The sequence below is a fragment of the Eulemur rufifrons genome, chromosome 7, assembly GCF_041146395.1.
Source record: "Eulemur rufifrons isolate Redbay chromosome 7, OSU_ERuf_1, whole genome shotgun sequence".
Taxonomy (NCBI): domain Eukaryota; kingdom Metazoa; phylum Chordata; class Mammalia; order Primates; family Lemuridae; genus Eulemur; species Eulemur rufifrons.
This window is the reverse complement of record NC_090989.1, coordinates 283,697,388-283,710,214: the sequence shown is the minus strand read 5'-3', so window position 1 is coordinate 283,710,214 and position 12,827 is coordinate 283,697,388. Positions and strand designations below refer to the sequence as shown.

General features: G+C 59.3%; 1 protein-coding gene across 2 annotated transcripts in view; it reads left to right on the top strand.

Annotated features, from left to right (window-relative positions):
* The window catches only part of COL5A1 (collagen type V alpha 1 chain), a 153,850-nt gene that overhangs the window by 110,946 nt on the left and 30,077 nt on the right, over positions 1–12,827 (top strand). For both annotated transcript variants that reach the window (XM_069477046.1, XM_069477044.1), the window contains exons 33-43: positions 226–270; positions 401–454; positions 1,419–1,463; positions 1,919–1,972; positions 2,971–3,024; positions 6,290–6,343; positions 7,198–7,305; positions 8,694–8,783; positions 8,887–8,940; positions 9,906–10,013; positions 12,584–12,691. In XM_069477046.1, the coding sequence (XP_069333147.1) occupies positions 226–270; positions 401–454; positions 1,419–1,463; positions 1,919–1,972; positions 2,971–3,024; positions 6,290–6,343; positions 7,198–7,305; positions 8,694–8,783; positions 8,887–8,940; positions 9,906–10,013; positions 12,584–12,691 (774 nt within the window). The remainder of the gene's footprint in view (positions 1–225; positions 271–400; positions 455–1,418; positions 1,464–1,918; positions 1,973–2,970; positions 3,025–6,289; positions 6,344–7,197; positions 7,306–8,693; positions 8,784–8,886; positions 8,941–9,905; positions 10,014–12,583; positions 12,692–12,827) is intronic.

Sequence of the window (12,827 nt, the reverse complement as noted above, 5' to 3'; positions counted from 1 at the left end):
GGGCTGCAGGGATAGAACTGGGTTCTCAGGGGGCTGCGGGGTGGGCGGTGGGCGTCCCTGCCCTGGTGAGGCTCCTGCTAAAACAAGGCTGCTGCAGGGGCTGGGAAGGCCTGTGTCCCTCGTGGCCTTGCTGGGACTCAGTCTCTAAGTGACCCAGGCGAGGGCTGCCACAGCGCGGTGCCAGGCATTTTGAGCGTGACTGACCGGCCCCTTCTCTGATTCCAGGGGATCCCCGGGAAGCCCGGACCGAGGGGGCAGCGAGGCCCAACGGTAATGTCTGTTGTCTTGAGGGCCGCTGTGGGAGCCGGGAGCACGTTTTCGGGAGCATGTGGGGGGAGCGGGGACAGTGTCTCGAGTCTGCAGGCCTTGAGGTGACCTCTCTTCTCTCCCGGCTGTCCAGGGTCCGAGGGGCGAGAGAGGCCCCCGGGGCATCACTGGGAAGCCCGGCCCCAAGGTATGTCCTGGTCTCCTCTGTAGTGGGCGGGGACCAAGGTCACAGTGCTGCCACCTGAGACATCGAGCACCCTGGGGGTGTCCACGGCCTTCTTCATTGAAAACAAAAATAGACTTTTTGGGGGTATACTTAAGGAGCTCGTCCCCTCCAGCGGCTTCTAGATGAGTCGGGTCAAATCGAATCGAGGGGCTGAGGGTGACGCTCACAGGCGCGGGCCCTGCGGGCAGAGCAGGACTGGGTTGCTCACGATGGCACCTCAGAGGCGGCAGCGTCGGGGCCCGAAGGTGGCCTCGCCAGGCCTGGTGGGGAGGCCCTGTTTCTTTCTTTGAAAAGCGGTTTGAAAGCTGCACAGAGACCTTTACCAGAAACCCAAAGAAAGGGCTTTCTGGCACGCCGAGCCCGAGCCTGCCGTGTGCGTGTCAGCGAGCAGCCTGTGCCCCGGGGTCTGGGACGGGCTCCCATGGATTCCGGACGAGGAGCCTGCCCCCGGGCCCAGCCCCTGGCCCACCAGAAGGCAGCGCCCGGGGCTCCCATAGGTGCTTCTGCGACGAGCCCTGGGGTGGGTCTCGCGTCCCCTGGGAGTTGACGCTCACCTGTGAGAACCTGGCACGGCTGCCGTCCCGTGGGGCGGCTGCGGCAGATCCCTGTGCTCTGCCTTCGCCTGACTTCTTGCCGTGCCTCCTGGCTAGAGCACAGCCTTCCTCTGGCTCGGAAGACTGTTCTGGAAATATCAGATCCCCGTTGCAGTCCGCTCATCATCAGCTGCACGCTGCAGGCAGGGAACGGTCCCGCGTTGGGAGCCGCTGATGAGCACGGGCGCTCTGCCCTCACCCAGGGCCAGGGCAACCTTGGGAGGTGCTCACAGCCAGTGCTGGGCCCGGAGGTTTCTATGAGTCACGGGCTGGAGTCTTTTCATCCAACTGATTACGATAAGAAGCTTTTCTCTCTCTCCCTCCCTCCCAAGGGCAACTCAGGAGGTGATGGCCCGGCCGGCCCTCCCGGTGAACGGGTAAGCGTCGTGAGCCTTGGGGATGTCACCCAGGAGGCAGCCTGCGTCACTCGGCCCCTCTGCACGGCCATCTGGGCTGGCCTGGGGGAGGGGGTGCAGCCAGACCCTGCGGAGGAGAGGGTTTTCCCGCAGTCCTGGGGGTGGGTCCCCGGGAGCGAACTCTTCTGTTGGTGTGAGATGCCGCCCCCCAGCCCCGGTCTTGGGGTTTGGGAGGTGGCTGGGATGACAGGAGGTGGGCCCTGCAGTATTGTCCTGTGGCCTGGCCCCCTCGGCACCCTGACTGGGCCCCCTGTTTCTCTGCCACGAGGGCGGGGTTGGGATGGCAGAGGAAGGACTTGGGGGGCGGTGGGAAGTGACACCAGCTCTCAGAGAGCAGCCAGGCGGGCAGACGGCAGTGGGAGCTGCTGGGGAGAGGGAGGGTTTCTGTCCTCAAACCGGCCATTCTCTGTCCCCAGGGACCCAACGGACCCCAAGGACCCACGGGGTTTCCTGGACCAAAGGGCCCCCCTGTAAGTAACGCACTTCCTCGCTGGGCTGGCACGGTTGGCCCCGCGGGTGTCGGCATGTCCTGGGCATGCTTGTCTTTCCCGCGGCAGCTCAGAGCTCCTCACGGCGGGCAGCTGGGCAGAGGGAGGCAGGAGGTGACCCTGGCGGGGCCAGCAAGAAAGGCCCCCACTGGGCTGAGGCTGCCCACGGCCCTCTGCACTGGACAGCTGTGTGTAGACGCTTTCCTCCGCTAGACAGAAATGACTGTCTCGCAGTTCCGGAGGCCACAAGTCTGACATCACAGTGTCGGGGGTTGGTTCCTTCTGTGGCTCCGGGCAGGGTCAGTGTCGCCTCCTAGGAGTCTGGGGTTGCAGCCAGTCCTCGGTGCCCCTGTGGACACGTCACCCTGGTGGGGCCTTCTCCTCTCTGTCTCTCTGTGTCTTCAAACCTCTCTCTTTATAAGGACACCGGTGGCTGGGTTGGGGCCCACACTAATCCGGTCTGACGTCATCTTGACTCCATTACACTGGCAAAGGCCCTGCTTCAAGTGGGGTCACGTTCACGGTTTCTAGGGGTTAGGACTTCAGCGTTTCTTTTGGGGGCACAATTTGACTTACACCGGGTCCAGTGTGTTTTCCCTAAAAGCCCCTAAAGAGAAAAAACACCTGCCGATGGGCTTGTTGCCGAGCAGGTCGTGGAGGGCGGTGGGTGGGGGCAGTTTGACTTTGGAGCCAGATGGACGTGGGTCCCAGGGCACCTGGGAAGTCGCCTGGCTCTTCTGCCTCCGTTTCTCCCCTGGGAGATGAGGACGGTGACAGCACGTCCCTCAGTGGGGTGGGGCACCTGGGACGGGCTGCTCCCTACTGCCCAGTTTGGTCATCACTGTCACTGTGACTGTTGGGTGACTGCCTTTCTCAGAGGCTGTTCCGAGGGGAAGTGAAACGGTTGCCGGGCGTGGCATTAAATCCCCAAGGTGGGCGCTTCTCAGAGCTGAGAGAAACGTCTTTGCTTCTTTCTTCAGGGCCCCCCGGGCAAGGACGGGCTCCCAGGACACCCTGGACAGAGAGGCGAGACGGTGAGTGTCATGGTGCCGGGGTGTGTGGGCTGTCACCCTCGCTGGCTGGTTTCCCACATGCCAGCACGTGGGCGCTGCCCCACTGCCCGGCGTGGCCTGGGGGACCCTCGGCTTGGGAGAGCCTGGTGTCTGGGGAAGGTTCTCAGGGGCCAGGCTGTCTCCTGTGAACCCGGGTCAGGCCGTGCAGGGAGAGCTAGTACAGAACAGCCATGCGGTGCCCTGTGACATCTCTATGCAGAAGGCAGGTGCTGTCTTTTTGCTGGTCGTGGCAACTTTGGCCAGAAGTCACATTGAAAACCAAGACGCAAACTAAATATCATGGGTGACCAAAACCTTGTGCCTCCAACCTCTGTCTCCCTCTAGAATGACCGTGACTGCGACCTAGCTTGAACGACATGTGTTTTAATCGGAAAAGGGTCTTCGTTTTGGGCTGTGTCATTCAGTTATTTGATGCTGGGCCTAGTGCTAGCGCAGCCACGTTGATCCAGGTCGTTCCAGCTCCAGTCCGGGGGATTGGGCGCCTCAGCTTCCTCTTTCATAGTATAGAAGACAGGTGCCCAGTCCGGCTGAAATTTGGCCTTTTTCTGGGCACTTGGCTGTACACATCTGTGGTCCCCAAGCCCCGGGCTGCAGACCGGTACCAGTCTGTGGCCTGTTAGGAACCGGGCTGCACAGCAGGAGGTGAGCACACAAAGCTTCATCTGTATTTACAGCCGCTCCCCATCGCTCACATCACTGCATGAGCTCCGCCTCCTGTCAGATCAGTGGTGGCATTGGATTCTCATAGGAGCGCGAACCCTACTGTAAACTGCGCATGCGAGGGATCTAGGTGGCATCCAATCTGAGGTGCAGCTGAGGCGGTGATGCCAGCGCTGGGGAGTGGCTGCAAACGCAGATGGTCATTCGCAGAGAGGTTTGACTGCACAATAAACATAACCCACTGGAATCATCCTGAAACCATCCCCCACCCCCGTTCATGGAAAAGTTGTCTTCCAAAAAAGTTGGGGACAGTGGGTGCACGTGTTCAGCATCTTTGCGATCACAGGCTCACCTTCGACCTTGCCCTTGCCTTTAGAAATGCACGTTATGGGCTGTATCATCTAGACACTGAATGACCCCAACATTTTCAGCTGGGGGAAAAGGCATTTAGCAGAAATATGGTCCTTTCCTGGCCCCGTCCACTGTTTGGCATCCAGCTCAGTTCCCTGCAGGCATGCCCTGGGAAAGGGCTTTGGCACACCTGTACCCTTGGTGGCACTTGCAGCCTCGGGGCACCAGGCTTTGAATACCTGGGGACTTGTGGTGCTGGGTGACTTTCTTGTCACCGTGCTGTGTCCCATCCCTGTGCTTACACCTGCTTCATCCCATTCAAAGGATGAAGTGCGTGGATGCACGCATTGCATTGCCTGCAAGGAGAGTTGGAGGCACAGCGGGGTGTCAGGGTCTCCCCTTTGTCTCCGCAGCCAGTTTCTTAGTGGCCAAAGTCTACAAAACACTCTCCCAGCAGAAGTCGGCCTTCTCGTGAAACGGGCTCTGGAATGCCATATTTAATATATTCTGGGTACCTGCTTCTTAAAAAATCCCTTTTGTCTGTCTTTGGTTCATTGTCTTGAAACCTCTTTTAATTATGCCTTCACCGGTGTTCTGCGTAGCGGTGCTGGCTGATAAATGGGGATTACTGTGCTCTTTTGTTTATGGAGAAAAATTAAAACATTTCTTCTGAGCTTTGCATATTTTTATCTAATGCCTTTGCAAGGAGACAAGATAGAAGGTTTTGCATATTGTATGCTTTTCTCCCTCTGACTTACTCTGGGAAGAGGCTGGTAAAATAATTAAGCTGCTTGTCTTTGCTCAGCAAGTTAGATTTGGACTTTCCAGCTACCTTCTGCCACCCCCAGCTGCCTCCTTGGGCACAGGAGTGCTGGGATGATGTTGGTGGACACCCCTGTCTCTGAGACCAACCTGGGACATAAAGTTTCCTCCATGGGCTAGTCCAGGCAAGACTTCCAGAAAGATCTTCCCTGGGGTGTTGATTTCTTTCTTTCTTTTGGAAATGAAAACACGAGTGGCCCTGGCTTCTTGTGAATGTGGCCCGAAAGCCTATTCTCAGCAAACGGCTGAGGACAGATCCATCCTCAGCAGCTGTGGATGGCTGGGGGCCAGAGGGGAGGCCTTTCTCGTTTCCGCGGTTAACCCTGACAGTAGCAAGACTTAACCGAGCCTGCTGCCGAGTGACCCGATGTCACTCCTCCCCTGGTCCGCTGAGCAGGAGTCCAACCTGTCCGCCACCCCTTGTTTCTGACCCTGTAAGTGCAAGCTACGGAGAATACCACATTAAAATGATCGTTCTAGCCGGTTGTACACAGCTGAGCTGGGCTTAGAGGGAACGGCCCTCCTAGAATCTGCAGAGAAGCTGAATCTGCCACTGGTTCCCGCACTCAGCAGCGCAGTGTGGAGTCTCAGGCCCTAGCACGCCAGCCGTCAGCACGGGGAGGCCGCGGGCCCCGCGGCTGGCTTGGCTCACATTCCAGTCCTCGCTGTGGCCGCAAAGCCAGCCGCTTCCTCCTCCAGAGTCTGGAGCTTCCCTCTCAGGCCTCCAGGCAGAACATCTGCATGTCCCCGCAAGTGTCAGGTGGCACCTGCAGATGGCATCTTGTTTGACACCTGCCGTGCTCTACAGACATGCCCAGAAATTACTCTCACATTGCCCAAGGTTCTCGCTCTTTCTCCTTTGAAAGAGAGCGGGGAAATCAGAGCAGATACCCAAAACCAAGCCAGGATTGCTGCACACACGAGAACGTACAGAGACGAGACACTCCTGTTGAATCCGGCTAAAAATAACACAGCCAGGCTGCGGGTGCGAAGGCAGCAAGGCCTCGCTCCTGCCTGTTCCAAGTCCACGCAGAGCAACATGCTGGCAAAGTCACCTGTCGTGCGTCAGAGGCATTTAATGACAAAAGCAGGCAAGTCCCACAAAGCCACTAATGAGAAACAGCCCAGAGGTAGCTCCCAAGTCTAGGAACGGCACCGCGTCTGCTCAGAACATGAACGCTTAGTGACATGCGAAGACGAACAGTTGTAGCACAGGAATGGCGGTGGAGAAGCTGCTGGAGAGCCCGACTGCCTGGCGTCATTAGCTTCATGAAATGAGTCACAACTGGGACGGGGACGGGCCCTCTCGGAGAAGTCTGGGACGTGCGCTGTTTGGGGACGGGTGGGGGCGGCGTGGGCCCGCCAGCAGTCTCAGTGTGGACTCTCTCCGCAGGGCTTCCAAGGCAAGACCGGCCCTCCGGGGCCCCCAGGCGTGGTTGGCCCTCAGGTGAGATACCTCCTCCCTGGACCCCGGGTCCTCTGTGCCACCCACCTGCACGGGAGGGCTGTGGCCCAGCCGTCAGTTCCCCCACGATTCTGGGGATGCAGGTGCTGGGACAAAATATTAAGTCCCGTAACACTCGTTAACACGAGGAGGTTCGCCCCACACAGAACCCGTACTGGGAGCAGAGAGCGAGTCGTGTGTTGAACACGCGCTGAGGACCCAGCAGGCCGAGCGCAGACACCTGTCTGAGGCTCGTGGGCTGGGGCCGGGCCAGGCTCAGGGGCGGGGCCTTCGCCCCAGAACAGACCCAGCTGTGTCCACTTGTCCTTGCTGTGGGCGTCCACCTGGGGCAGCCGAACTCTCCTGCCACTGCATCCTGCCAGGGCCCCGGGCCTGTGGCTCTAACTGCTGGCGGGTCAATGACAGGAGTGGCTCAGCGCCAGGACTGACAGCTCAGCCCCACAGTGGGGAAGCGGTGGACTTACTTCTTGCAAAGGTCAACCCTAACGTAGCGGTAAATAAGACAGGGACCCGCTGCGGCCCCAGAGCTGAAGGGATGTGGGCTCCCACCCTAGTACGGCTCCCCCGCCAGCCCTCCTGTGGCCGATTCAGCCATGGCCTTGCTGTGCCTTCCGGCAGGTGCTGGGCAGGGGGAGGGAGGGCCCGGCCAGGCCATGGCATGGGGCCAGGCGGGGGTGGCTTCCTTTGGTCGTCTGGGTTTTGCCAGAGCAATGTGCCGGTTCGGTGGCCTGTAAGGGGCCCTTCGCCTCCCCTCTGTCCTGAGATTTGGGAAGGGAAGGTCACCCTCTTTCAAGTCACCTGAAGCCGTTCTGTGGCTGACGCTGATTTCCCCCCAGGGTCCCACAGGAGAAACGGGCCCAATGGGTGAGCGTGGCCACCCTGGGCCCCCCGGCCCCCCGGGTGAACAGGGGCTCCCGGGCCTTGCTGGAAAAGAAGGGACGAAGGTAAGTTTCTGGAACCTTCTGTGTCAAGGCTGGGCTTTTCCTAAGGAATCACTCTGGGGACTGTATTTCTGTTTTCTCGTGTTCTTTTCTGATAAATGGGTAATTCCTCAAACAGATGTGCTTTGTGCCACTTTGCTCTAAAGCCCTGTCTTCCTATCTTGATTTACACGAGCTCTGGAGCTGCCCGCACAGCAGTGGGTGCGTGTGATGGGCCCGGGGTTCACAACCACCCTCCCCCTCTGCAGACTGCTCTTCCCCTGCGGCAGGTCCTGCTCCCAGAAACAGTGACAAGCTCTTACACTCTGTGTGTCCACGGCAAATTTAGTAGAAAATGATCCTTTAAAAAAATCCCTCACCATAAGAGGCTGAAAAATAAATTATAAAAGTGAAAAGCTAATGTGTTTCTATGGCCCTCTCAGTGTCAGCCCTAACTGTCCCCTTTTTGTGCCCCCTCTGTGCGGGGGCTCCAGGTGGGTGGTTGGAGCTTCCTGCATGTCACCGTGGGTATAAATAGCCCTTCCTTTTTCAGCTCCTCAGTCAGAGATGCAGAAAATGCAGGCTCTCCGGCCTTTCCTGTGACTACATAAAAGAATAATGTGAAAATAGCAAAGCAAATAAAGAAATACAGGAAACATTGCACACACGTGTGCATGCGTGTACCCGAATGAATGTGTACACACGTGGGTATTTGTGTACACGATCGTGTGCGTGTACCTTAGACACAAGGAAAGCTCTGAGTGGGAGGAAGGCAGCGGCATTTGACCCGCTGGTTTGGGACGACCCCTGTGCTCCCATGTTGGACCCTAGAGAAAGTGCTGGAAGATAACAAAGCTTAATGTATCTCGGGGAAGGCCCAGGCTCGGTGGTGCCTCCCCTCAGAAGCTGCGCTTTCAGGCTTGAAGCGAGTCCCTCGTGTGATGAGGCCATTTAGGGCAGTGCTTTTAGCGCTTTTAGCCACGGATTCCTTTATCTGGGCACAGTCTCCGAGGAGCGCGGATGCACGGGAGAGGGAGAGGTCACCCTCAGCTGCCACTCGGCCCATCGTGGCCCTGTGGGGCTTCGGGGCAAGGGCCCTGGAGCTCCAGGGAGCGCAGGTGGCGAGTGGCATGTGAGGCTGGTGGGTGACCGGATCCGCACACAGAGCCAGCCCGACGAGCGTGGCTCCCGGGCATGGGCTCCAGAGCGTGGGCTGCCAGCGAATCCAGTCGAGACTCAGAAATTCGTTTAATGCCAAGGGGCCGGGGAAGACCCAATCTAGCCCACATCCCAGGTGGACTTGGCACAAAAGTCCTGCCCTAGCTCCCAGCAGACCCTGATCCGGGCGTCACTGAGAGGCTGCTGGGAGGTCTGGGTCGCTGGCTCCCATAAAAGCTAATCTCTGTTTGCAGGGTGACCCAGGCCCTGCCGGCATCCCCGGGAAAGACGGCCCCCCGGGACTGCGTGGCTTCCCTGGGGATCGGGGGCTTCCCGGCCCAGTGGTGAGTGAGGGGGCAGGCGGGGGGTAAACATGGGCACCGTGCAGCCCTGGTGGGGGGGCGTCTCTCCCCTCCTGCCTTTGACCCACGTCATCGTGCTTTGCAGGGAGCTCTTGGACTGAAAGGCAGCGAAGGCCCTCCCGGCCCACCCGGCCCTGCGGTGAGTCAAAGCCTTTTGTCCCATCCTCTTCCTTGAAACCCGCCCACAGCCAGACAGGGCGGTCCTGGGAGTCGAGAGTGCACACAGCTGCCCGGGCCACCATGGGTCCCGCCGAGGACCTGGGGGAGAAGCTGCCTTTTGGGAGGGTGCATTCAGTGCGTCCCCAGCTGGGAGCTGGGATGAGAAAGGGGCCCAGGGGCACATCATATGGGCAATGGGAGGCCTGGGAGGCCTGTCCAGTGCTCTCCCAGGAGGAGCAAGGTGGACCCCACAGGCCTCGAGTAGGTCTGCGCTGGCCAGCAGGGCTGGGCCTGAGGGTGCCCAGGTGGGAGCTGCCCGCGCGGGCTTGAGGCCTGTCCCCCAGACCTGTCGGTGGAGGGGGGATGGGCTTGCTGTCCATCAAACTAGGTGACCCCTCCCCACTTTACGATGCTGGCTATGAGAGGCCTAAGGATTCCATGTTCCCCAACCATTAACTGTGGTCTGGAGGACTTGGGGGCCACGTGGGGGCTGCCCCTGCCCCCCAGGTGGCACCACCACGGACTTCTGCCTCATAAAGCCGAGTCGAGGGCCGGCCTGCCGGGCAGCAGTGGCCTCGCCGTGTGACCCCCAGATCAGGCCGGGTGCCCACCCGCGGGCAGTGCTGCCTCCGGGCAAGTGCGCTCTATGCCCACAGGTCCTGAAGGTGGGAGGGGCGCCGGCTTCCTAGAGGAGGGGGCTCGCTGAACGAAGCCCGTGAGGAAGACTTGTCAGCTGTCGGGGCGGGGGGCGTGTGAGCTTGGAATACGAGAGAGAGCTAAGAGGGCCCTGAAGGCTCGCAGCTTCCAGTGCTGGCCCAGTGGATTGTGCGCGCAGAGGACATAGGGAGCCACTGTGGGCTCTAGAGGGAGCGAGTGGTGCCTCAGGAGGTCGTTTCCAGGGAGTATGACAGCTTTTGAAACAGACCATTTTCTCGCCCCTCCCAGGGCTCTCCAGGGGAGAGAGGTCCAGCTGGTGCTGCCGGGCCCATCGGAATTCCAGGGAGGCCTGGGCCCCAGGGACCTCCAGGGCCGGCTGGAGAGAAAGGGGCTCCCGTAAGTACAGCTTAGGTTGGGGGAGCCCTCCCCTGGGCGGTGCTGGGGTCGGCCTCACGTCCAGCCTTGTCCTTGCCCCTGTGACGGCCCCACGAGTATTTCCCTGGGGATTGGGGATCATCTTCTGGGATGTGCGTGTTCCGAGACGTCCTGACTGGGGTCTGTGGGGAGGAGCCCCAGTGTCGGCCACGTTCTGGCAGCGAGGGGCCGAGCTGGAGGGCGCCCGGGGGCGTGATGCTGGCAGGACTCAGCCTGTCCGCACCTGCATGTACCGACGGAGAGAGTCTGTCCCCTGTGGACTTGGACTTGGTCCCCGCTCTGAGTGCCACGTGTGTGGATGGGCCACAGCTGTCCTGTGTGGGAACGCTCCTCCCTGCTGGCCCAAACCCCTATGGCTGGTCTTTTGATGAGAAAGAAGGACGTTTGGAACTGGCACTCCCCTTTGTTGGTCTGGAGGCAGCCGTGGAGCAAAGGTGTCCAGCAACGAAGGGTGGGATGTGGGTAAGGGAAGTAGGACTTTGTCCTCTGTGCCCACGAGAAGCCGACGACCTCTTGGTGAACCCCGAATCCTGCCAGCTCTGTGAAGCCTCAGGAGTAGGGAGGAGTGTGTCTAAGAGCTGCCCGCGTCGCGGATGAGCCCCCTCCCTGCCAAGGCGCCTCCCGCCAGCCCCTCTCTGGAGAGCCCGCAGAGCACCCTGTGTCCAGGAGCGGCTCTCGCGGCCCGTGTTTGACTCCTGCCCCATGGCGCTGCGGCCTCCCGCCTGCCCCTGCATTCCGAGAGCTGCGGAGGCCAATGCCAGCTCAGCCCCCTTCTCCTTCTCTACTCGGGAGGCCCAGCGAGCCTGAGTTCTGGAGGATTCTGCAGATGTCAACACAGGCATGTCTGAGTTAGGCACGTGAGCGATTGGTTTGTGCCAGAAAGGTGCAATTTGCCTTGTGCGTTTCGCTCTCAGAGGCTCGTGGCTGGAGAGAACAGCCTGTGTTCCCCGGGCAAGAGCTCTCCGCTGAAGCCACGCTGGGAACGTCTGCACCATTGAGAATCTGTCCAATATGTTACCGGCAATTTCCACGGCATCTTACCATTCCAGCAGTGACCCAGCATCCGGCCAGATTCCGAGCCGGAAAACCGGAGCCTGTTGGGCGTCATTCAGCGCATGTGGACAGAGTGCACACAGCGTCAGGGGACACGGCTTAGTTCATTGTTTCAAGAGTAAATATTTAAGCAGAAACCTTGCCGGAGTAGCTCTATCCAGGGAGAAGCTTGTTGTTCTTCCAGAACAGATGCAGAGAGAACAAAAGGTCAAGAGAAGGTTGGGGTGTCTCCCTCCAAGAACTCCCGACCTGACCAGCAGCGTGGGACAGGGTGGTTCCACGAAAGCCCTGCACCTCGCCAAGGCATTTTCTGGCCCAGCAGGGTAGAAGTGTGTCAGAATGAGACCGAACTGGAGGAGTTGGAAGTGGGTCCTGCAGGGAGGGGATGATACAAGGGGACAGTGACGTAGGACCCAATGCTGGTCACGTTCAGGTCCAAACACCGAATGACGTTTCTCACCTGTGCCCCCTCCCCAGTGGGTATGCCCTCTTTCTGTGTGTCTGTTGGCGGAAGGGGATTCCTGCTGGGGTGAGAAAATTCAAGCCACTCACAGGGTGACGTGATGGCTGGTAAAACTGAGCAAACTCGGTGGGGGTCACTGGAGACTGCCAAGGGGGCAGTTAGGAAAAACATGAGTCAAAGTTATAAGGATGCGCAATAGCAGGGGGTCTATGCACATCCGTGTGTGCATGCCCTGTGTGTGTGCAGGTGCATGTATGTTCATGTGTGCACGTGAACATACATGGCAGTGTGCTTGTGTGTGCACGTGTGTGCATGCATTTCTGTGTGTGCACACTTGTGTGTCTGTATGTGTGTACATGCATGTCCATGTGTGCAGGTGCATGTTTGTTCATGTGTGCATGTGAACATACATGGCAATGTGCTTGTTTGTGCATGTATGCATATGTGCTTGCACTTCTGTGTGTGCACATGTGCGTGTCTGCATGTGTACATGCATATCCGTGTATGTAGAGGTGCATGTATGTTCATGTGTGCATGTGAACATACATGGCAGTGTGCATGTTTGTGCATGTATGCACGTGTGCTTGCACTTCTGTGTGTGCACATGTGCATGTCTGTATGTGTATACATGCATATCCATGTGTGTGTGCAGAGAGGATGTCTGCAGAGAATTCAAAGAGCCAGAAAGTTGGTGGAGGCTGCTCAGGCCCTCCTGGTCACTGGCTTAGATAATCTAGACACAGGCTCAGGAATTTGGTTGGCTGGGTGTGAATCCTGGCTCTAACCGTGCCTCAGTTTCCCCATTCATGGGATGAGTGTGGACTAAGTGAAGTCAGGCAGCAGAAGTTGTGGCCCCGCGCTGGGCTCTGTTCTGGCTGAAACACCCCGGGTCATGGTGACTGGCACTCCCAGGAGCGTCCACTTTCCTGCCCACGGGTCCCTCTGGGGTGATGGGCTGCTGGTGGGAGGTTCCCACGCTGGAGCCACGTTTGACCAGGCGTCTTCTGTCCTCTAGGGCGAGAAGGGCCCACAAGGCCCCGCTGGCCGAGATGGTCTCCAGGGTCCCGTGGGGCTCCCAGGTCCAGCTGGCCCCGTGGGTCCTCCCGGAGAAGACGGAGATAAGGTAAGAGCTCAGAGTGACGCTCGGCCACACCCGGCCAGGCTGGCGGGGAGAGGGAATGGTGGGACGCCCGCGGGTGCAGGCAGCTGGCAGACCCAGCCCGTAACCCCCTTGCAGTCCCGGCATTAGAGAAAGATTT